General features: G+C 39.5%; 2 protein-coding genes and 2 non-coding genes across 9 annotated transcripts; all 4 read right to left on the minus strand.

The window, feature by feature from the left end:
* Positions 1-5: 5 nt before the first annotated feature.
* agbl5 (AGBL carboxypeptidase 5) lies at positions 6-14,142 on the minus strand. 6 transcript variants are annotated; one of them, XM_051892195.1, is made up of 17 exons: positions 14,036-14,134; positions 12,858-12,907; positions 12,433-12,681; positions 11,494-11,665; positions 11,146-11,315; positions 10,229-10,406; positions 9,972-10,150; positions 9,236-9,737; positions 8,713-8,882; positions 8,304-8,633; positions 7,869-8,050; positions 4,696-4,884; positions 2,188-2,315; positions 2,060-2,109; positions 778-917; positions 544-652; positions 6-335 (listed from the first exon to the last, which is right to left on the minus strand). In XM_051892195.1, the coding sequence occupies exons 3-17, from the start codon at positions 12,651-12,653 to the stop codon at positions 320-322; spliced, it is 2,736 nt and encodes a 911-aa protein (XP_051748155.1). In that variant the 5' UTR covers positions 12,654-12,681; positions 12,858-12,907; positions 14,036-14,134; the 3' UTR covers positions 6-319. The 6 variants fall into 6 exon arrangements, 5 of the variants coding, with proteins under 5 accessions (XP_051748155.1, XP_051748152.1, XP_051748153.1 ...); XM_051892192.1 differs by having other exon boundaries at positions 7,869-8,053; positions 14,036-14,131; XM_051892193.1 differs by having other exon boundaries at positions 7,869-8,053; positions 12,433-12,699; positions 14,036-14,130.
* Positions 14,143-14,416: 274 nt separating this feature from the next.
* On the minus strand, positions 14,417-14,489 carry trnaa-agc (transfer RNA alanine (anticodon AGC)). The gene has a single exon. It is a non-coding gene; the product is annotated as a tRNA-Ala (tRNA).
* A 460-nt stretch (positions 14,490-14,949) lies between these two features.
* trnay-gua (transfer RNA tyrosine (anticodon GUA)) lies at positions 14,950-15,037 on the minus strand. The gene is given in 2 exon segments: positions 14,950-14,985; positions 15,001-15,037. It is a non-coding gene; the product is annotated as a tRNA-Tyr (tRNA).
* Positions 15,038-15,258: 221 nt separating this feature from the next.
* On the minus strand, positions 15,259-22,922 carry tmem214 (transmembrane protein 214). The gene is made up of 16 exons (XM_051892198.1): positions 22,662-22,922; positions 21,821-22,008; positions 21,577-21,727; positions 20,385-20,519; positions 19,981-20,063; positions 19,562-19,667; positions 19,063-19,144; positions 18,885-18,986; positions 18,664-18,805; positions 18,472-18,563; positions 18,338-18,386; positions 18,154-18,261; positions 17,783-17,997; positions 17,536-17,704; positions 17,283-17,434; positions 15,259-16,040 (listed from the first exon to the last, which is right to left on the minus strand). Exons 1-16 carry the CDS (start codon positions 22,798-22,800, stop codon positions 15,914-15,916), a joined length of 2,040 nt encoding a protein of 679 aa, XP_051748158.1. The 5' UTR covers positions 22,801-22,922; the 3' UTR covers positions 15,259-15,913.
* Between the last annotated feature and the right edge of the window lie 206 nt (positions 22,923-23,128).

Genomic DNA, 23,128 nt, shown 5'->3' on the forward strand with positions numbered 1-23,128 from the left:
GGCACTTTTTTCGTAAATACACATTTGTTTATTGCTTTCTAAATGCACCATAAACACACAGTTTGGTCAGTTTTTCTGAACTGTAATAAGCACCACAATCTAATTTTGCCACAACATAATTTTTCAATTACAAAACGAAGCCACACATTTAAAAGGATTTCTTTAGAAACACAACGCGATGCTGAGCATGTTGTTGTTTTAGTGTAGTTGTGCTTATGGAGGATTAAAACAGCCACAGCACTGCTGAATGCTGGGAAAGCACCACATTTCAGTCACCATTAAACACGAGCAGCTTCTGTAGATGACCCATTAGAGCTTCTCAGGTCTGCAAAGATCTGTTGAGATGAAAGTCTTTAAGTATTAATAGCGTCCAGCTCCAGCCGACCAATCAGAGCACATTGTGCTTTTCAGAAGGAGGGGCTTCATAGAGACAGGAACTAAACAGAGCGTTACTGACAGACTGGGAAGAGAGGAGCTGAACAATGGAGAATGAGGAAAATAATCAACATTCAAGCAGGAAAACCTGTTCTAGTATCTTGTCACCTGTTTGTGTGTTTGTCTCTAGCGTCTCCAGAGCTCTGATAGCTACAGGAAGAGTTCTTCAGCAGAGTTTTGGTTGCCAGACGCAATGAACCGTCTTTCCCAGAAACACCTAAAAACAGCAGATTCTGAGTTAATGCATGCATGAATATTCAAATCACAAGCAGCAAATAATTAGCAGGGAATGCATGTTGGGACAGCTTTATAGGGTTGATTTTGTGTGAGAGGGACTCTGACCTGCCAGATGTTTCTTGATGCCGGGTTTGATCAGTTTCCACACTCTCATGCTGTGCGTCTCGTGGCCTGTAAGCGGGACGACTACGGACTGAATGTCCTTCCGCACCGGGATACGGCTGGGCCGAGGCTGCAGCTCACATCTGAAACCAGAAAACACATTTACACACTTCAGTCGCTCTTCTGAACGTGTGAATGTGCTTCATCAGGTCAAGTTCTGTCTCTCAAACTAGAGCACAAGCCCCTGCAAAGATTTCCTGCTAAATCATTGTCTACATACATACATTCATACATACATACATACATACATACATCATACATCATACATACATACATACATCCATGCATACATCATACATTCATACATCATACATACATAATACATACATCATACTATCATACATACATTCATACATACATCATACTATCATACATATATACATACATGCATGCATACATCCATCCATCCATGCATACATCATACATCCATACAGACATAATACATATATCATACTTACATGCATACATCATACATACGTAATACATACATCATACATTCATTCATACATACATATATACATCATATATACATAATACATAAATACAAACATACATCCATGCATACATACATACATACAAACATTCAAACAATCAAACATCCATCCATGCATACATCATACATGCATACATTCATACATCATACATACATGCACACATCATACATACATACATAATACATACATCATACTATCATACATACATACATTCATACATACATCCATGCATGCACACATCATACATACGTACATACATACATACATACATAATACATACATCATACTATCATACATATATACATACATACATGCATACATCATACATACATACATAATACATAAATACATATATACATCCATACAGACATAATACATATATCATACTTACATGCATACATCATACATACATCCATACATACGTAATACATACATCATACATTCATTCATACATACATATATACATAATATATACATCATATATACATCATACATAAATACAAACATACATACAAACATACATCCATGCATACATACATACATACATACAAACAATCAAACATACATCCATACATACATACATAAATCATACATCATACATACATAAATCATACATGCATACATACAGACATACATCCATGCATACATCATACATACATACATGCATACATACAAACATAAATAATACATACATGTTTTCTCTACAGTAAGTATCATATGTTGATGTTCACCTGCTGTACTCTATAGACGTCAGGATGTCCAGAGATTCCCGCAGTGGTTCCTAGAAAACATTCCCAACAGTATTTCAATCCATAAGCCCTTTTGTTTATGAACAGCTCTAGTAAATGTGTGTCTCTACCTGTGCTGTGAACGCTATCCTCTGATAGGATGCCTGAGAGTGGGCGGGGCCTGATCGACCAGCCTTGCCCCACCCACCGCGCATCTCTTTAGTCTGGCTGGCTGGGCGGAACTCCGGGCAGCTGTTGCCTAGGCAACAACACAGACAGGGTTACCTCATTAAAAACCATTCACGGTAACCATGGTAACAGTGGAACGAGCTGGTAACTATAGCAACACAGTCAGCTTGTGTGAGCCACATTCATAGTGACTTGTGGATTTTATAATATACAATATTTTTTATATATGATAAAAAATACAATTTTGTATTTAGTTTTGCATAAGCTGGGACAGGACAGACGGAAAGGACATCGCCACAGAGAAGAGAAGGAATGATAAAGAAAGGCCAAAGGTCACAGAAGCAGTTCAAACAGAAGGATGTTTATTAGAGAAAAGATGAACAGATGAACCGCTCGGATACTTCTATCAGCTCACGGAGCACACAGTACAAGATACATTAATAAATGAGCACACCATCATGTGGTTTACAGATTATTGCATCGTTTTAGCGCGATGAGCTACTGTTACACATTCAGAGACGGATGAGAAGAACAAACCATCAGATCCACAATGAGAGCTTCAGGATGAGAAGAGATGAAGTCAGAGATGTAGAGAGAACAGGAACAGGAAGTAACATCACATGACATCATCACAGCAGAGACGAGACACGACAGCGAGCATCAGATCTGTCCGAATGCGTCACGCTACATTAACACACACAGTTAGATTAGTTACACACGCTTCTGCTGAGATGGTTAATGAGTGTTAAACTGGTTGTTCTGAAGCGTCAGGTGTGAGTTTCTACAGATGTGCTTTACATCTGACATGTGCTGAAGGAATTCTGGGATTTTAGACAGCTGCATCTGTGCATTACAGATGATATCTGCACACTCACACACTCACACACACACACACACACACACACACACACACTCACACACTTGAATCTCACAAAAAAATGCAGGTCATATTTCACCGCAAAAATAAGAAGAAAATAAAAATATATTTTTTCCATATTTAGCGAAGCCATTTTTAGGACCATCAAGATTTTTTTTACCATTAAGATTACAAAAATCCTTATGGAAGCTTGTGTCCGCCACTAAATAAAAAATAAAAAAGGTAACTGCGACTTTTTATCTCACAATTTTGACTTATTTTCTCAGAATTGCAGGTTATAAAGTCAGAATTCTGAGATATAAAGTCAGAATTGCGAGTTAAAGTCAGAATTGCGAATTATAAAGTCAGAATTGCTAATTATAAATTCAGAATTGCGAGTTATAAAGGCGCAATTATATCTTTTTTATTTTTTATTCAGTGGCGGAAACAAGCTTCCATAGATCCTATTAATGTTCAGACATGTTTAAAAAAAAAAAAAAAAAAAAATTAAAATCAGCAAAATCAACATTTTAAATTTAGTACAACAAACAATAACACAATGTATACCTTGCAATTTAATATAAATCCTTCATTACAGTAAGGAGAATTTGGAAGGAAATGTACTTTATTGTCAAGAAAGTCAGAATATAAATAAAAAACTTTACTGGTCCTAAAAATAATTATAAAAAAAATAAATTATAATTTCTTTGAAGCAAATCTAATTGATTATTTTTATCTTTTTATTTAGGTGTAAATATGAGTTTTTTTGTGAGATTCACCTGCGTACACTGTGAGAATGATGATACAGCAGAAGGCAGTCAGAATAAAGGCATTAAAGATGAAGTCAAGCGGTCACATGATGCTGGACGGATGTTACAGCTCACAAGATCATTACAAACAAACACAACAGAAACTGTGGGAGAGAGTAGAAAACACACACACACACACGCACTCACACACACACACACACACACACACACACACTCTCACACGGTTGCAACAGATCCATACAATACATTCACTGACTCATCCTGACCATATATTCACAAGAAAGAATAAAAGTGCAGCGTGACCATATAAGGACGTCATCTTTCACTGGCTTTAACGCCTTTAGGGAATTTGAAACGGTGACGTCCTGCAGTGCCGATTATGCATAAATAAAAAATAACATTGTGGGGTGAAATACGCTGTGTTTGCGTGAGATTCAGTCATAATCGTGTGCAGTTTGAGCTCATATTCCACTCAAACTTGAACGTAGAATCTAAGGCCTCAATATCGCTAGATTTAGTCATAATAAATAAAATCTCTTGTTTTTTTAAATTAGCGTTTCAAATAATCTTCTCAGGTGCTACATGGGAACCCCTGTGGGTGTACAATCTAACGCACTCTCTCTCACACACACACACACACACACACACACACACTCACACACACACAGTGAGGGCCCGTCACTCTGGCGCGGGCCCCGGGGACGTCCTGCTGTCGCTGAGGTAGGCCTGCAGGGGGGGCAGATTGGAGAGCAGGCTGGGGCGGGGCATGACCTGCGGGGAGGGCAGAATCTGAGCCAGGCTGGACGGCTGGAGCGAGTACAGACCTGCCATACTGATGGAGCAGGGGCCCGGGGCCTCGCCGACACCTCCTGAGGACGAGGAGGATGGGGACGAGGAGGAAGAGGAGGAGGAGGAAGAGGAGGGCGAGAGAGGGGCGCGAGTGGTGCCCGGCTGGCGGAGGGACAGCCGCTGGTGCTGATGATGCGGACGCCTCTTCTCCTGAGCTTTACAGTCTACAACGGGACACAAAACACACACACACACACTTACAAATCTGTGTATAACTGTATTATTACTACTGTTGATATTTGTTATTTATCATTATTATGTTTGATAACATAATGATCTACTATTTTCGCTTCTTCTTTTTCTTCTGAGACTAAATTTTAAATAGTAGTTTCAAGTTACAACCACCTTCAGACTGTTCTGACTCGGTATGATGTATCGTTTCTAACTGATCAGACTTACGATTCTCGTTAAACGGACGATCAAAACTACATCCCAGAGACTTTCATTGAGGGGGTCAAAACTTTTCTACAATAACACAGAGTATTTGAGCTGTCCATCACTAGCAAAGCTTACCGACTATCTTAAGAGATGCTAAAACATGGTAGCAACATGCTAATTCATGCTAGCAATGTGCTAATCATGCTAACAAAACGTTAATTTGTGCTAGCAATGCGCTAATAATGCTAAGAACATACTAATTCATGCTAACAAATGAGCTAATTATGTTAACAACGTGCTAATTCATGTTAGCAATGTGTTAAATCATGTTAGCAACATGTTAAATTATGATAACATGCTAGCAACATGGTAAAACATGCTAACAATGTGTTAAATCATGTTAGCAAACATGTTAAAACATGCTAGCAACATGCTAAATCGTGTTAGAAACATGCTAGCAACATGCTAAAACATAGTATCAACATGCTAATTCATGCTAGCAATGTGCTAATCATTCTAACAACATGCTAATGCATGCTAGCAATACAATTTGTGTTAGCAATGTGTTAATAATGTTAGCAACATGCTAATTAATGTTAGCAATGTGGTAATAATGCTAATAACATACTAATTAATGCTAACAAATGAGCTAATTAAGCTAACAACATGCTAAATCATGTTAGCAACATGTTAAATCATGATAACGACACGCTAGCAACATGGTAAAACATGCCAACAATGTGTTAAATCATGTTAGCAAACATGTTAAAACATGCTAAATCATGTTAGCAACATGTTAAAACATGCTAGTAATGTGTTAAATTATGCTAACAGCATGTTAAAACTTGCTAGCAATGTACTAAAAGCAAATATGTTAGCAATGTGTTGAATCATGCTAGAAACATGTTCGAAACATGCTAGCAACATGTTCGAAACATGCTAGCAACATGTTAAAACATGGTAGCAACATGCTAATTTATGTAAGGATCATGCCAGGCAATATTTTAAGTAATAATAATAATAAAATGACAAAAGCACATAATGATATTACTAAAATATTAAAAGGAAAGAAGGAAAAAGAAGGGGGGAAATAATAATAATGATAATAATAATTTGTTACATTTAAATACCACTTTTCTCGGCACTCAAAGGGATTTACATATGGAAGGAGGGAATCTCCTTAACCACCACCAGTATGCAGCACCACCTGGATGATGTGACGGCGACCATTTTGCGCCAGAACGCCCACCACACACCAGCTGATTGGTGGAGAAGAGACAGAGTGATGAAGCCAATCAGTATGTGGGGATGGCCAAATTTGTCCAGGATGCCGGGGTTAAACCCCTACTCTTTTCGAAGGACATCCTGGGATGTTTAACGACCACAGAGAGTCAGGACCTCAGTTTAAAGTCTCATCCGAAGGACGGAACTTTTTGACAGTACAGTGTCCCCATCACTACACTGGGGCGTTAGGGCCCACACAGACCACAGGGTGAACAGCGCCCCCTACTGGCCTCACTAACACCTCCCAGGAGGTCTCCCATCCAGGTACTGACCAGACTCAACCCTGCTTAGCTTCAGTGGGTGACCAGTCTTGGGCTACAGGGTGAAAGCTGCCGGCAATAACAAGGAGAAGAGGAAGGAGAAGTAAAGGGAAGGAAAAAAGGAAAATCTGTTCAAGAATCTGTTCAGCAATGCAGCAAGTAGGCGAACAGGAGCGATACTGTTGTTGCTCATGATACTGTGGGTTTAAAACCATGTCAGAAACGTCGCCATTCTGAGTTTAATATTCGTTCGTCATCATGTTTTTAGTAGGAAAAAGTCTTTGCAATGGTGATCAGATTTTCAGATTGGCTCTTTTATTTTGAAGGCGGGGCTTATTCCGCCATATTGCGCATTGCACTTTCCCCCATTCAGAGTAAGTGTTCAGTGTTTCTAAAGTCTCTGTTATAGTGACAACATGCCAATTCTCTTGTTAGACTGTGTTTGTTTACTGAGTTTTATAAAGTTTGCAAATGTAACTGATCTGAAGAATCATATTTGACCTGAAATGTCATTAGATCAGGCTTGTTTAATCTATTCACCAGTGTAGTTATTGTTAACTAAAATTAAAACTTCATTAAAACTAATTTTAAAAATTGTTAATTGAAATAAAGCTGAAATATATGGAAGTCTGTTTCCGCAATTCTAAGAAAAAAAGTCGCAATTTTCTAATTATTTTATTATTCGCTTTTTCATTTTTTTATTCAGTGGCAGAAACAAGTTTCTATAAACATAAAATAAAATAAAATAATAATAAAATATAATGTAAATATTAGATGAAAAACTTGAATATGAAATAAAAAACAGAAATGCTGCTTTGGCAACTAACTGAAATAAATAAGCTGAAATTTAAGTAATAAAAATACTAAAACTGAAATAAAAAAAAGCTAAATAGAGATATTTTAAAAATGAACAAAACTCAAACTGACTTGATCTGAATAACGTCACTATAGTCTTCTGTAGAGCTGCTTTACCGCTGAAATTTAATTTCTATGATATAATTGATGAATTGTGTGTTTATTACTGTGAAGCTGCTTTAATGCAATCTGAAAGCTGACATGACTAAAAAATGACAAAAGCACATAGCAAAATTACTAAAACTCTAAATTAAATTTAAATAAAAACTGAAAATATTAAAGTAAAAGCTGATTCAACATGATTTTCATAATATCTGTCTCTGAAGGCCGTCCCATACAGTGTGTTTGGAGCAAAATAAAAACCATCTGACCTCTGACGGGCCCCAGGCTCCTGTGCGGGGGCCGGTGTGCGCCGGGGCCGTGAGCGCAGGCAGGGCTGCCGAAGGTGAAGCTGGGAGAACTCTTGAGCTGAGGAGACGTCTGCCGGCTTCCCTGAACATTTGCCATGCTGCGCGTCCGGTTGAGGGAGTTTTCCGAGGCAGAGGTGCTCAGGCTTCTGAGGAAACACACAATACATCCATCAGGAGGAAGACAGTAATGCAGGAAAAAGACCAGGTCTTATAAACGTTGTTTTAGTATCATTGAGATAATATTACAGTTTTTAATTCATTTCCAATTTAGTTAAAGGGGCTGTATGTAAAATTCAGAAACCTGTTATTAGCGACACCGGTGGCCGTTAAGTGAACTGCAGCGCACTCTTTCATTCTTTGCTTAGAAGTAAAAAGAAGCTGAAAATACTGTCTTACGCAGGTTTGGGCGGACTGCTGGCTTTCGTGTTGGCGTTCTTGCGGTTGTCGGACGTGAGGCCCTTGCTGTTCCGCACGTGTTTGAGGATGGACGCCCGCAGGTTCAGCAGGCTGCTGTGTTCGGACAGAACTAGCCGCGGCCACGGGTTACACTCCGCCATGTCCAGCGCTGCTATGGCAACCGCTCGCCCCACCTGTTCGTACACCTCAGGTGTGTATTTGGGCGGAAAGGCGGGCGGTGGAGGGGGCGTGGCTCGCCCGTTATCGTGACAGGCGGGTGGGATGGTGTTCACCGACCGCCCCGTGTTGTAGTTGCACTCCAGTGTGTAACTAAAGACAGGAAACACACACGTTGGTTCAAATGCATGTCACAGCGGTTTGATATTTGAGTTTGATTCTGGGTCTGTACCTGTGGGTCAGGCCGATGGTTTTGTGAATGGCCACACGTCCACTGCCCTCTTTTGACTGGCCGTCGCGTTTGTCGCGAGCGTACATGTTCTTCTCTGAGAAATTACAGCCCAGGAAATCAAAATGGGCGCAGTTTAGTGAGATCAGCTTCGGATACAACATGTTCTCCACCTGCAGAAAAATGATGATGACTGATTAAATTTAAAACACTTTAAATAACTGAATAAATTCAAAATATTTAAAATAACTGACAAAATTTAAAATGCTTAAAATAACTAATTAAATTTAAAACATTTTAAAAAACTAAATTTAAAACACTAAAAATGATTACATTAAAAACATAAAAAATAATCAATTAAATTTAAAAGTCAAACATTTAAAACATTTAAAACAACTGATTACATTTGAATGTTTAACAATTAATAAATGTGCAAATTTGCAAAATGATGAAAAGACGACTGAAGGAAATACGTGACAGTGAGATCATACTGCTACTATGTGTCGTGTTGGTGTCACACACACACCTGCTGACTCTCGTCCGACAGGTTGTTGCCGTACATGAAGCATCCTCTCTTGGAGGCGTGGCCGTGCAGGTCTATATAATACGCCACTCCGCTTTCCTGGGGCGGGATCTGCTCAGAGGGGGCGGGGTTTGTCACCACCGGCGTTTCGCCTCTGTTCGGCGTCGACTCGTTCTCATCGCAGGGCCCCACCTCTCTCTCGACTCCGCCTTTCTCCCAGCTCTCCTCCAGCTGCATCGGGATCTCTGAGAGGTCGAGGGTCGGCCCATCCCCTCGCTCCGCCTCGTTGCGGTGGTTGAGACAGTGCTCTAGCTCAGTGGGCGTGATCACAGGAAGGGTGGTGTTTGATTGGTTGGAGGTTTTAAGGGCGGAGGGAGTGTTGCTGCCAAGGCGATTGTGGATGTGGTGGTAGAGCAGGAGAGATTTGGCGCCGTAGATGGAGGGGTGCAGATCTGGACTGGGGTTCACATACTGTCTGTTCAGATTCACACCGCGAGAGTCCGTCCTGCAAACACATGCAAATACTCACACTTAAAACACTTAAAATAACTGATTCAATTAAAAAACATTTCAAATAATTGATTAATTGTAATTGTTTAAATCTAATTGTAAAAACAACTGTGTTTTTTATATGTCTAGAAAAATGCCAAATTTGCAAATGGATAAAATGAAAACTGAACAAAACAAGAAATTGTCATTAATGTTCAATAAACACAAGCGCTCACAGATGACCTCTGACCTGTAATGACCCCTGACGACCCCGTCGGGGTTCAGCATGGGAATGAGTTTGAAGACAAAGATCCTGCGGAGCGCCTGAGCGCGCGGATCATCCTGACTCAAGATGAAGTTCAGGAAACCATTAAAAACAAAACTAGACGGCGTCTCACCGGGGTGAACCCTGCTGCTCAGGAAAAACACCTGCGAACACGAGAGGAGAACATGACGGACTGAAGAGGAACGCTGGCGAGAGTGTTCAGGTCAAACAGTGTCTGATACCCGTTTGCCAGTGAAGCAGTGCGGCCGTGGGGTGCTGAGGTCCGGGAAGAGTCTGTCCAGCCGCGGCTCTCTCTCCTCCAGCAAACCGTGACAGGACGAAACCGTGACCAGATCCACCCGGTGGCCGTCCAGAGAGTGACACAACAGCTCACGGTGGTAATATATGCTCTCCACTGGACTATAAACACAGAACATCACGACAAAATTCAGTTACAGGGAGGAAGTTCGGTTTGCAGGAAATAAGAGCAATTAAAAAGAGAAGTATTCAAATGCGTTTCAAATATATCTATGTATAAATAATGCATAATGTGCAATGTGTTTATTTATCATTTAAAAAAAACAAAATAAAGCATTTTTTAACATTTAAAAAATAAAAAATAATGCAAAATGTGCAATAAAATATAGTGAATATTTAAAATTTAAAACTGAAGATAATGAAAATGTGCAATACAAAAGTGTACATTTAAAATTAAAAAATGAACATAACGCAGAATGTAATAAACCAGTGTATTAAATATATTTATTTAAATATTAAATTAAATATTAAATATATAGTGTTTAATATTTAAAAAATGAAAATAATACAAATGTGAAATAAAATATTTAGTTTAATATCTAAAAAATAAAATAAAATAATGCAAAATGTGCCATAAAATATTTAGTGTTTAATATTTAAAAAAAATAAAATAATGCAAAATGTGCAATAAAATATTTAGTTTCATATTTTTTTAAAAAAATAAAAGTAATGCAAAATGTGTAATAAAATATTTAGTGTTTAATATTTTTAAAATAATGAAAATGATGCAAAATGTGCAATAAAACAGTGTTTGTTTAAGATTTATAAACTGAAGGAGGAGCGTCGGGCAGCAGACAGGACGATGTGTGTGTGTGTGTGTGTGTGTGTGTGTGTGAGGTACCTGCAGGGCCCCAGTGTGTGTGAGGTGCTCAGGAACTTCTGGTCGAGCTGCAGCATCATGTCCTGACACTCCGTGTATGAGAACGGATAACAGAAGGAGAAGTACGTGGTGACGCCTCGGACATCCAGCAGACGATGAACAAACGACAGGATGAACTGACTGTCTGACATCTGCACACACACACACACACACACACACACACTGAGCTAAACGTGTTCGGGAGTTATTTATGACTTGATAAAAATAGCAGATTATTTTAAGACGTGAACCTGAAATAACACAATATGTTAGAGCTATTTTTATCAACACAGATCAAACAGAAGAAGTTATTTCAGGCGTGTGTATTACCACAAACGTGGGTCTGTCTCGAACCCTCTCCCAGCGTGTTTTCACGGGCAGCGCGCGGACGAACGGAGCCATGCCCTGAGAGTAAAGCTTGCTCTGTTTGTTCATGTTCATCATGTTGATCTTCAGCAGTTTGCCCGGTAACATCCCTCGAACGCTGAAGTAGAACCACGACCTGTGAAAACACACCAAACACACTTCAGAACAGAGGATTCTGTCTTTAGTTCAACATGAAACTGTTTTACTCCAGGAAAATGCCCTGATTAATCAAGGAACGTGTGAAAAGAAAGAAAATGAGGTTCATTTTTTTTTATTAGTGATGCAATAATTTACTAAAACACTGAAAGGAAAGGTAAAGTTTTAATTTATCCAAAAACTAAAACTAAAACCAAAAGGTTTATTTAATAATCAATGACACTTTTGTGGATATTTTGATGATAAGGGAAAAAATGACAAACTTAAATGTGCTGGTAAGTTTGTGTAACTAAAACTGTGTTTGAGCTATAAAATACATAGTGTTTATTTAAGATTTAAAAAATGAAAATTATGTAAAACGTGTAATAAATAAATAGTGTATATTTAATATTTAAAAAGGGAAGAAAATGCAAAATGTAAAGTTAAAAATATGTAAAATTGCTAGTGCAAAAATTAAGTTATTTAATCAATTAATTTCTAATCAACACTCAAAAAAAAAAAAAAAATTGCGAAGTAAACAATGACACAGCCAAAATGTGCCATTAATTAGTCATTGTTTTGGTCAATGATTCTGGCCCAAAATCATGGAAAAAATTATTTTCAGACACATATTTTCAGTTTCCAAAATTCTGGTGCATCACTAATTTTAATTTCATTTTGGCTCATGTTGAAAATATCACAAGAAAACATTGAACTCAGAGCAGAACAGCTGAGATCAGAATATGGTGATGATGTAACGCTTCATACCGGTTGCCGTTTTCAAACTCTGTACTGGCGCAGTCCGGTTTGGTCCAGACGTTGAACTCATAGTCGGGTTGCGGCTGCGCAGAAGCGTTGGCCGGTCGCACGGTCTCGCCGTCGGGTTCGGATCGATCCACTCGCTCCACACGGGCCAGATTCCCGGAGTCGAAGCGGGAGCTGAACACGACATTCCCGAAGCGGAACTCCATGACCAGACGGACGTTCATGCAGCACTGAGAGCCTTCATCTCCACACCTGAAGAAACACACACACCTAAACAACAGTGACACACGGCTTCATGTTACAGTACCATCACTGACCTCTGACCCTTCAGCCCTGCCTGAGTCTGGACACATCAGCACTGACACACACACAAACGCACACAAACCATCAAACGAGACGCAGAAAATCCTGGATTTCCTCTGCCGTACCTGTTTCACAGGAGAGACGCTGTAATGAATCCTGTAATGATCTGCTTTAGCTGGAAAGACAAGAGCACACACACACACACACACACACACATGATGACGCTCAACGTACTTCATGAGTTTATCACATTTCACACACAAAAAACTGCACCGTGTAACATTCTGCAACATTTCCATGTTAAATTTACACTATATATTTTACTGCACATTTTTGCATTTTTTTAAACATTAAATATACAATTATTTTCATTTTTTAAATGTTAAATATACACTACATATATTTTATTGCACATTTTGCATTTTTTTAAACATTAAATATACACTATATATTATATTGCACGTTGCATTATTTTACTTTTTAAACGTTTTATATATATGACATATTTTATTGCATATTTTGCACTATTTGCATTTTTAATATACAATATTTTATTGCACGTTGCATTATTTTAATTTTTAAATGTTAAATATACACTATATATTTTATTGCACATTTTGTTTTTTGCATTTTTTAAACGTTAAATATACACTATATATTATTGCACATTTTGCTTTTTTTTTATTAAATATACACTACATATTTTATTGCACATTTTGCTTTCTTCACTTTTTATACATTAATATATTTTAAACATTTTTTCTAAAACCTAACTTTCTCCCTATAACTAAATCTTACTATTTCATTTTGCAATTTCTAGTCTGATTTTCTTTAGAGCTTGCAGAAATAACATACTTAAAACCCATAGTAATACCATGGTATATGCATATTTAATTAATTAATTTAATAGAACTATCGTTTTGGAGAATGTGATGCTCGTAATACCAGGATATTGTTGACAGTACCCGTGATATATAATCAAACAATAGCACGGTATTTCCACCGGAATCCATCACTGCACCGTTTCGGTGACATTATGCGATTCAAATATGTTACACGAACCTGCATCATTCTTTATCACTCGCTAAATCATAAACATATGTTAATTTCTGAATTTCACTGAAACGTTGACACACATCAGCAGCAGCTAGTGTTGATTAGCATTCGCTAGCTTTATTGCAGCTATTTAATGACAAAATCAACACTGGTGTCTAACAAAACACCTCTGTTGATTACAGCACAGAAAACTAAACACAAAACCAAGCAAGAATACATTTGTCATCGCTGTGTTTAGAAAAAATACCTGTTTATTGCTTCCTCCTCTGCGATCACTAGGCGACTCTTTAAACCCAAACAAACCCCTCATCAACAGCCTGACTCACAGGAGCAGCGCACTGTCCGCTGATTGGCTCGCGAATACAGCGCAGCGCCAGCTGATTGACGCACGCGACAGCTTCGCTCGCAGCGATTGGTTGGTTTGACTCCAAGGACAAAGTAAACCGGAAAAGGCGTGTGAACACTGACATGTCATTTATATAGAAAAGTGCGTGTAAACCATAAAAAACAATACTAGAAAATCTTACATTTATTTTAGTTTAATGCTCGTTTAATATGGAAGCCTATTTCTGCCACATTAAAAAATCGTGCTTTGGTTAATCGTAATTAGGACAACAACAACAAAACTTGGAGGATGCGGGCATCGATCCCGCTACCTCTCGCATGCTAAGCGAGCGCTCTACCATTTGAGCTAATCCCCCACCTGCGGCAACGGTCGCTATAGAACACTTACTAAATGAAGTTTGTGAAATTTATGAAAAATGACGCCTGGGACAATAAATCGATTCATCTCGATTCGTGAATCGATTCTGAGATTTTCCGAATGCATCGCGATTCTCTCTTGAATCGATTCTGAGCTTAGTTTTTAACAGCAGATGGCGCTCTAGGCTAGTTTTTAACCGCACGCTCAAATGCAGTAGAGAGCGCTATGCACTTGCACCTCAGAATGCTTTTATGACGCGAGATTAATGTAAACAGCCCACTGCAAACACCCTTGTAATTCGCTTCAACCTATTCAAATTTAACGAATGATTATTTTATAGAAGGTTCAGGTGGTGTGTGTAAGGAATTGGAAGCAAGCAGAGTACGGCTGTTTCTAAATTCGCGATTCAATGATTTATTGTCCCAGCCCATGAAAAATATTACTAAAAAAAAAGTCACTCCTTCGAGCCGGATTCGAACCAGCGACCTAAGGATATCAGTGAATCACCGCTACAGTCCTCCGCTCTACCAACTGAGCTATCGAAGGGGATAAGACAACCGGTGAATAGTATCAGCTATAAGTGTACGCAATAACTACAACTGTTCAGCTACTCAAGACCTTCATATTTATATAAATCCACAAATAAAGGTGGTGTTTATGTTAATTTAATGCTTCCATATTTTCTTATACAAATTATACATTTAAACAGAAGCCTTTGGGTTCCATCACAATGAAATTTGAAACAAAACAGACGGAGTGAGCAGAACTGAACAGCATTGGTTTATTTATTTATAAATCATTTACAAAGTAACAAATCAGCTCATCTTACAGGACACACACCGGGTTCAAATGATAGAACGTTTTATTGAAATACAATCTGTGTTACTCTGAAACAGAACTGAACCTCCGGCAAACCCCAGACAGGCTAAAAGCAGAAGGTACGAGTTGGCTTTGAAATCTACCACATGAGGTTCAGTCGTTGACGCTGTTGTTGCTTCAAGTGGGAAAGAAACAAACAGTAAAACATCCAAGTCAATCACACAGAGGGGCGTCACATTAATATTCAGTGTTCAAGTAAAGAGCTCAGCCAGCAGCAGTAGTCATTAGTGATCCGTCTTCTCTGACCTTCCTCACACGCAGATTTCATTCTGAACAAGAGGCCGGTTTGCAACACACACCCAACACAGCTAACTATGAGGGCTCTGTGTGTGTGTGTGTGTGTGTGTGTGTGGGAAAAAAAAAAAAAAAAACAGCCTCTTTTCAACTCAGTCTGGATTGGCAACTTTGTGTAAAATAAACACCATGAAAAACATCTGCATAAAAGACAGAACTGTCAGTACAACAGATATAAAATCTCATGCAAATTGACAAAAAAGCAAAAAAAGGAGGTGAAGAAGAAACGTCTGTTTAAAAATGTGTGCATCACGCTCGTGACAGCAGCTCCTGCGCTCGGCTCTTGATGGCAGACGTGGCGTCCTGCAGGTAAATCCAGGTGCTGTTGGTGAAGGACCTCACGTGATTCTGTAAGCAGTGCAGCGAAACCTCGCCACTACAGACACACAAACACACCGCAAAACTCATTAACATATGACCGCCCACATTTACACCAACACATATTCAGAGATTCACAGAGCCATTGTTAATTCACATGCGAGAATGTTAGCCAATCATAACAGAGGTTATTTGCATATGGAAGTTCTAAAGGTGTAGCAGCAGAAACAGTGTTATATATATATATGTGTGTGTCCCTAAATTGTCTCAAATTTATATCATGTGACATTTGAGAAATATCACACGAGTGCTGCTTTTGTCCTGAATAACGCGAGTGCAAATGTGATTTTGATTTTATACAACAGTTCAATGAATAAGTTATTTTGTTATTTAAGACACAATATTGTCTGTTTTTGCTCAATTTTGCCAACAAAAATATTACCTATAAAGCCACAGCGGTGTTTTGTTTCTGAATAAATCCGCATTTTGAAAGAATCAATCGGGTGAACAATGAATCAGCAGTTTGAATGAATCAAATAAATGACTCAATGACTTATGAAGACATTTACTGCCACCTACTGGCAGTTTCTTATTTAGAGTCTCATTTCATAAAATAAAATAAAAATCCAATTTCCAAATTAATGAAAAACTTAAAGATATGGTTTCAAAAATGAAAATTTGTCTATTTGATGCTTTTCTCATTTAACACATGATCTTTTAGGGGGAATTTCTCAGCCAAATTTGATGTGCGATTAATTTGCGATTAATTAATTAATTGCCACATTGTGTAATTAATTCAATTTTAATGCTTGACAGCCCTAAATATAAAAATAAATAAAAATAAAACAATAAATAATAAAATAATATAAATGAATAAAAATATAAATAATTAAAAAAAAAAAAAAAAAAAAAATGTAATTGATAAATTTGTGAGATTTTATTATATATATATATATATATATATATATGGGGGACAAAGAGACCTTCGGATGGACCTCTTTAAAGAGTAACTGTTCCTCTCTATATCAGTGTCAGTGTTTCTGAACTCCCTGAAACTCCTCCATTGTAGTCTTGAGTTTTCTTCACAATATTCCTCATTTAAATAATTCATACGCAGAATAAAGAGGCTTCATAGAGACAACAGAGCGTTAGTGACAGACTGGAAAGAGAGGAGCTGAACAATGGAGGATATGAGGAAAATAATGAACAGTCAAGCATGAAATCCTATTCTAGTAGAGCCCAAAAACAACATCAAGACCCATAACAGGTCCTCAGTGTGTGTTCAGTGTTGAGGACTGACTTGCAGGACTCCTGTAGGTTCTTCCAGGCGTGTTGCAGTGCTGTGGACAGATACTGCAGTGACGGGATGATGAAGCGCTCATGGATGTACAGCAGGAGCTGCTTCACATACTCGATGAACTGAAACACGCTCTCTGGAGTGTTCGCATAGACCTGAGAGAAGAACGAGCACACACATTAACGTCAGATAACATCAAATTTTTGCAATTAATGTCTACAGAAACCATCAGAGAAAGCAAGCATGTAACACTCACCCATTCTATCAGCCGCGGCACGTTCTCCTGCAGCCACAGTAAAACTTCAGAGCTTTTCTGTGCGATGAAGATGGCCGCCACCTTCACCTTGTCCCGCCCGTCCTCCAGCAGCGGCCCGACGGCCTCCACGGCGCGCGAGTAATAATACGGCGTGTTCTCGGCCAACCAGCTGCAAGCATACGAACACTCATGAGTCATGTGACCTAACACCCAGCACGTTCAGCGCATGCTTGGCGCATTTCCTGACCTGACGCCCTGTTGGCCGTAATGCGACACTTTGATCCAGGCCTGCTGGGATACGGCGGTGACCCCTGACCTCTCCAGGTACAGCGCTGTGGTGGAGTCTGCGAACGACCCCTTTGACCTGACGTCATGCGCGATGAAGCCCGCCACGAACACCAACGCCATCATCAACACGCGCCACCACGGGAAACCCTGACCGTGCATCTTCAGCTGCAGAGACTGATGGGTAGAGGGCGCCACCATATCAAAATGCAACTTAAACTACAGCTATTAAAAACATTTCTGTTAACTGTTCATTTCAACATTCATCATATAATTCTGCAGATTTCCCAGTGTGTGTGTGTGTGTGTGTGTGTGTGTGTGTGTGTGTCTTACCTGGCAGAGCGTGTTGCAGTGATGAATGTCCTGTGTGTTGGTGCTGGTCTGCAGCTCATCATTGGTCACTCTGAAGGACTGGATGGTGTCCTGAAGGTTTTTCTGCAACTAAACGATAACGCGTGACGTCAGGACAGCGAGGATCACGAGATGACAGGTCTCTGTGTGTGTGACGCGCTCTTACCTTCGGAGGAAGTGTGTTCCACGACTTCAGCAGGTGATTTAACAGCAGACTGAACAGAGGAAGAAAGAAAGCATTAAATTAAAAGTTCAATTAAAACCTCTTGATGTGTTTTAATGAGCACTGATGCAGGTCACCTGGACTGTGGCAGGTGTTTGGTGTATAACTGCCTCCAAACGCTCAAACTCTGGCCGTCGACGGTCAGACACTCCGTCAGGCTTCTGAGGAGCTACAGACCAAAACAAACATACACCAGTTCATCATAAAACGGAATGTGTGGAAAAAAATGAAACGGATTTATAAAGCTCTAATCAGTGTGTGTGTCCCACCTCTTTCTTCATGGCATCAGGGCAGTTCGGCGTCGCTCGTGACAGGAATGATGGGAAATACGTGTGCAGCGTTGATTCGGGTTTCGCTCCGAACGCAAGAACCTTCAGCCGCGGATACAGCCGACACAACTGCTCCTGCAGACTGAAAAACAACCAGCAGACGTCAATCAGTGCGCCTCAGCGGCCGCCTGATCACCTGTGCGTCTCAGTGTGAGCCTTACCTCTGTGACAGGGCATTTTTGGGCATGTAAGCAAAGTCCAGCAGCGGGAAGAACTCCTTCGGCCCCATGATCCCGAAACCTTTGGTCAGGTTGGCATGCAGCCTGAAACATGGACACAAATCCCTGAGCTTCTGTTCAGACAGTCCAGAGTCAATGTAAAGATCTGGTCAAGACTTACGTCAGGAGTCGCTCCAGATAAGCGATGGCGTACGCAGAGAGCGCTTTCATCCCGAGAACAGGAAGCATAATACCCAACCAAACTACAGGACAAAAACAACAAACAGGTCTTTCAATGGAATTATCTTTTTCTGATTCAATGACTCACTCATAAAGACTTCGCTTGGTTCATTACTGGATGAATCAGTATTTTGAACTCTCTCTGGCTCAGATCTCAGATCTGAATCAGTGTGATCGTACTTGTCAAAGGTTTAACGGACAGAGACATTTAGGACGTTTAGATGTTTGAATTGAGTTGGTGAACTTTTAAGCTCTACCAGACGTTTTTTTACTCGCAAGACTCACTCATCATGAGGAAAAGCGGCATAAAGTTCATTCATTTCAGTCTCGCTGGTCATGTTCAGTCTCAAGAGAGCCGGAGGTTCAGTTACACACATCAGCAGACTGTGATATTTCCCAACATCTCTCTGGTCCTTTGACCTGTATTCATGGGCGCTCACCTCTGATGCCCTGGCTGAGGTCGTAGAATCCCGCCTGTCCCAGCGCCCACATGATGGTCAGACACTTGACCGGCCGGTTCTGATGGGAGCGCAGCAGCTCCAGGTGCTGTGGAGAGGTCACACAGAGGTCACACAACTATAACAACACGTTCATTGCTTCAAACAGTGCTATTTTATGAATTAGCCTTTATTTTTAGTTCATTTTAGTTTCATTTTTAGTCATTTAGTTGTGTGCTTTTGTCATTTCACTACTGTTAACAAATAGAATCTTATTGTAAAGTGTTACCGTGATATTGAATTCAAAATATTAACAATAACTATCATCTCAGTGATACTAAAACAACATGTATCAGATGTTATTAGGGGTGCATGAGTGTCACATGCACCCCTAAACGTGGTTCATAAAGAGTTTGACTCACGTCGGCGAGGTTCAGCGTGGCGATTTTGGGTTTGTCCTGCATGAGAGCCTGAATGCACATCCTGTAGCCATGCAGAGATTCACCTGGCGAAGCAGCAGAAAAACAAACGATGATGCCAAGAGCAAATGAAAAACACTGGCAAAAAAATCTCACGTTTTCTCTAAAAAATTCGGGTTGAACCTTTTAGTGCATTAAATACTAGCCCTGTCATGATTATTAAAGGCCGAGAGGGAGAGTAAATGAAGACAGAATAGTCATTTTGAGTGAATTATTCCTTTAACAGACACACATCTAATACACAACACAGCAACTGAGAGAGACGACACGCATGGAAATCAGGGAACAAATGTCCAAACGAACAACCAATCAGAGAGTGCTGTGTAAATACATGTGACTCAACTTACTTGGCTGCCGGTCCTGTTCTCGTAGCATGGTAAACACGCAGTGGTCGAAGAACTCGGGCAGTGTGTCTGAACATTTGCCCAGCAGGTTTTTAATAATGCCCTTCAGCTCCTTACCAGCAAGGCAGTATGGGTAATCTAAACAGAGAAACACAACATTAGATGTGAAAACACAGGACACGCTGGAGTCTTGTGACACTCATATGGTGACGCTGGATTTGGTCCATTTTTATTTATTTATTTATTTTTATTTAAAGGGGCTGTATGTAAGAATTTTCATGTATTAATTGTTTTTTTGTTTTTTTGTGCCAATTCTTGAACAGCTTGTGATGAAACTTAAAAACAAGACCTTCCTAGGTTATCTATAAAAAAAAAAAAAAAAACCTGTAGTCGGATTTTTATGTGAAGGACTTTTGGAAAATCCAAAGGATGTGACGTTTAAAACAAGATTAATAAAAACGTGACAAAATACAAAGCCTAGAAATCCCCAAAAAATATCTCCACACTTCCTGTTAAAAGCGAACACGACAGATATATTCACCTGAGAGAAGAAGGTACATGGGTTGTATTTCATGTTGTAAACGCGCAGTCGACCAACAGCAGGATTTTCATTAAATAATACATTAAATTTCGGTTTGTTTTTCACCAAACCCCATTCATATACCGCCAGAACACTCGGAATATACGACACGTGTTGCAAAATGTGTAAGAATCATATTTTCAGTCAGTGTTTATTAAATACCTTAGCATTAAAACTAATTTTTTCGAGGTAGCTTTTACTTGAATATTAGTATTAATTTTATATTATTTTATTTTTAATTGTTTTGAATGCATCTCTTCTCTTATTGTATCCCATTGTTTTTTGTCGAGGGAAGCAGGGTGAAGTCTCTTCTGCTCACTAAAGCTGCATTTATTTGATCAAAAATACAGTAAAAATTGTGAAATATTATTCCAATGTAAATCAGCTGTTTTCTATGTGAATATATAGTAAAGTGTAATTTATTCCTGCGATCAAAGCTGAATTTTCAGTCTTCAGTGTCACATGATCCTTCAGAAATCATTCTAATATGATGATTTGCTGCTCAAGAAACATTTATGTCAGTCATATTCTTGTGGGAATCATGACATTTTTTCAGGATGGTCATATTGTGATTTCCACACACACACACACACACACACACACACACACACACACCGTGTCCGTAGCTGCTGAGCGTGGGATCAGTGTCTGGAGCTGGCAGTTTGTAGTTCAGGTATCCGGCGAGATCCTTCACCCAGACGGACGGATTCTCAGGAAACAGGCTTTGACTTTTCTCCAGCTGCTGCTTCAGCTCCACCACGTCCAGCTGAGAGACGCACAGACGGACACAGCGATTGGTCAGCGCTGTTACTTGGCAAGTCTCGAGCTCCTAACATGTGATGTATGTGCTTGTACTCACGGCTTTGACGGCCTCCTCCAGCGTCTTGTAGTGTGTGGGTTTGGAGCTGCCGTTGGTGGGGAGTTTCTTGGTCTGTTTCCCTGCGTTGGGCTTCTTCTGCTGCGTTTCGACTGGAGGAGGAACCTGCTCCTTGTTCTGCTTCTTCAACATCTTCTCAAAACCGTCAAATATGGTCTCGGACACCACGTCTGCAAACACACACGGAGAAACGCTTACATGAGAGAGAGGAGGCTTATAGCCTCAGAGCTGATGCCCTGTCACACACATTGAGCAACTCTTACTCCACACACACACACACACATCCTGATCACCGTCATTTTAGTATCATTCAGATATTATAGTCACACACACTCATATATATATATATATATATATATATATATATATAATAAACTAATAATCAGTATTAGTGGGACATTGTCAGTTTTCTGTAATGTTGTTTCTCTGTTTACAGTCTGAATATCTGAGAGTTTGATTTTGTTTGGTTTTGAATCTTCGTTTAATCTCCTCAGATCAGTTTAACTGTAATCTGCTCGTGTTTATCTGACAATCACGTGCTTCCAACCGACTGACTGACATTCAGTAGTTTGGTGTTACCAGATGGTAATACGTTGACAAATAATTGAGTATCTTATGCATGTGTAATGGCGTTTCCTTCAAGATGCTTCGAAGAAAATCACGATCGATGTCTAGAAACTAAAGTCCATGATATCTAATGTGTATCACGATGGCATTTCTTTGTTTACGTGTAGAAATATCGCTAATAAACAGAAGTGACAGGCTTGTGTCCTGTGAGGAACCATCCGCACGTCTTTCTGCTGTATTTGTGAGTATTTCTTACGGTTGGTGTCAGTGTGGCTCATGTTGGCCTCTCTCAGCGCTTTCCTGGCTGATTTCTTGTCCTGAGTTTTTCCTCCGGAGCTGTTATTCTGTTTCTTTCCTTTCTTCACCACCTCCCATTTGCCCACACCAGAGGCCATAATCTCGATCTAAACGAAATAAATGATAATTAATAATCAACAGTGTTGATCGAATCAAACCAACGGTTCTTATGCCACGTCTGATTGCTGAGCGGAACTGCTTCCTATTCCAGCGCGTGCACTCCGGGCTCTTCCGGCCAACCGAGAGTAACTAATAGTAAGTTTATTTTAGACCATTCCAATAAGGCTCGAGGCTAAATTTGCTACTAGAGCTGTCTGTGTTGTATATTATTACATGAAAACACACTAAGCATAACTGACATGTAGTACGTATTTTGTATCGTTATGTATAAGTTTAGAAATATGTTGTGTGTTAATGTAATAATCT

This window comes from Ctenopharyngodon idella, chromosome 4, assembly GCF_019924925.1.
Source record: "Ctenopharyngodon idella isolate HZGC_01 chromosome 4, HZGC01, whole genome shotgun sequence".
In the NCBI taxonomy this organism is placed as follows: Eukaryota; Metazoa; Chordata; class Actinopteri; order Cypriniformes; family Xenocyprididae; genus Ctenopharyngodon; species Ctenopharyngodon idella.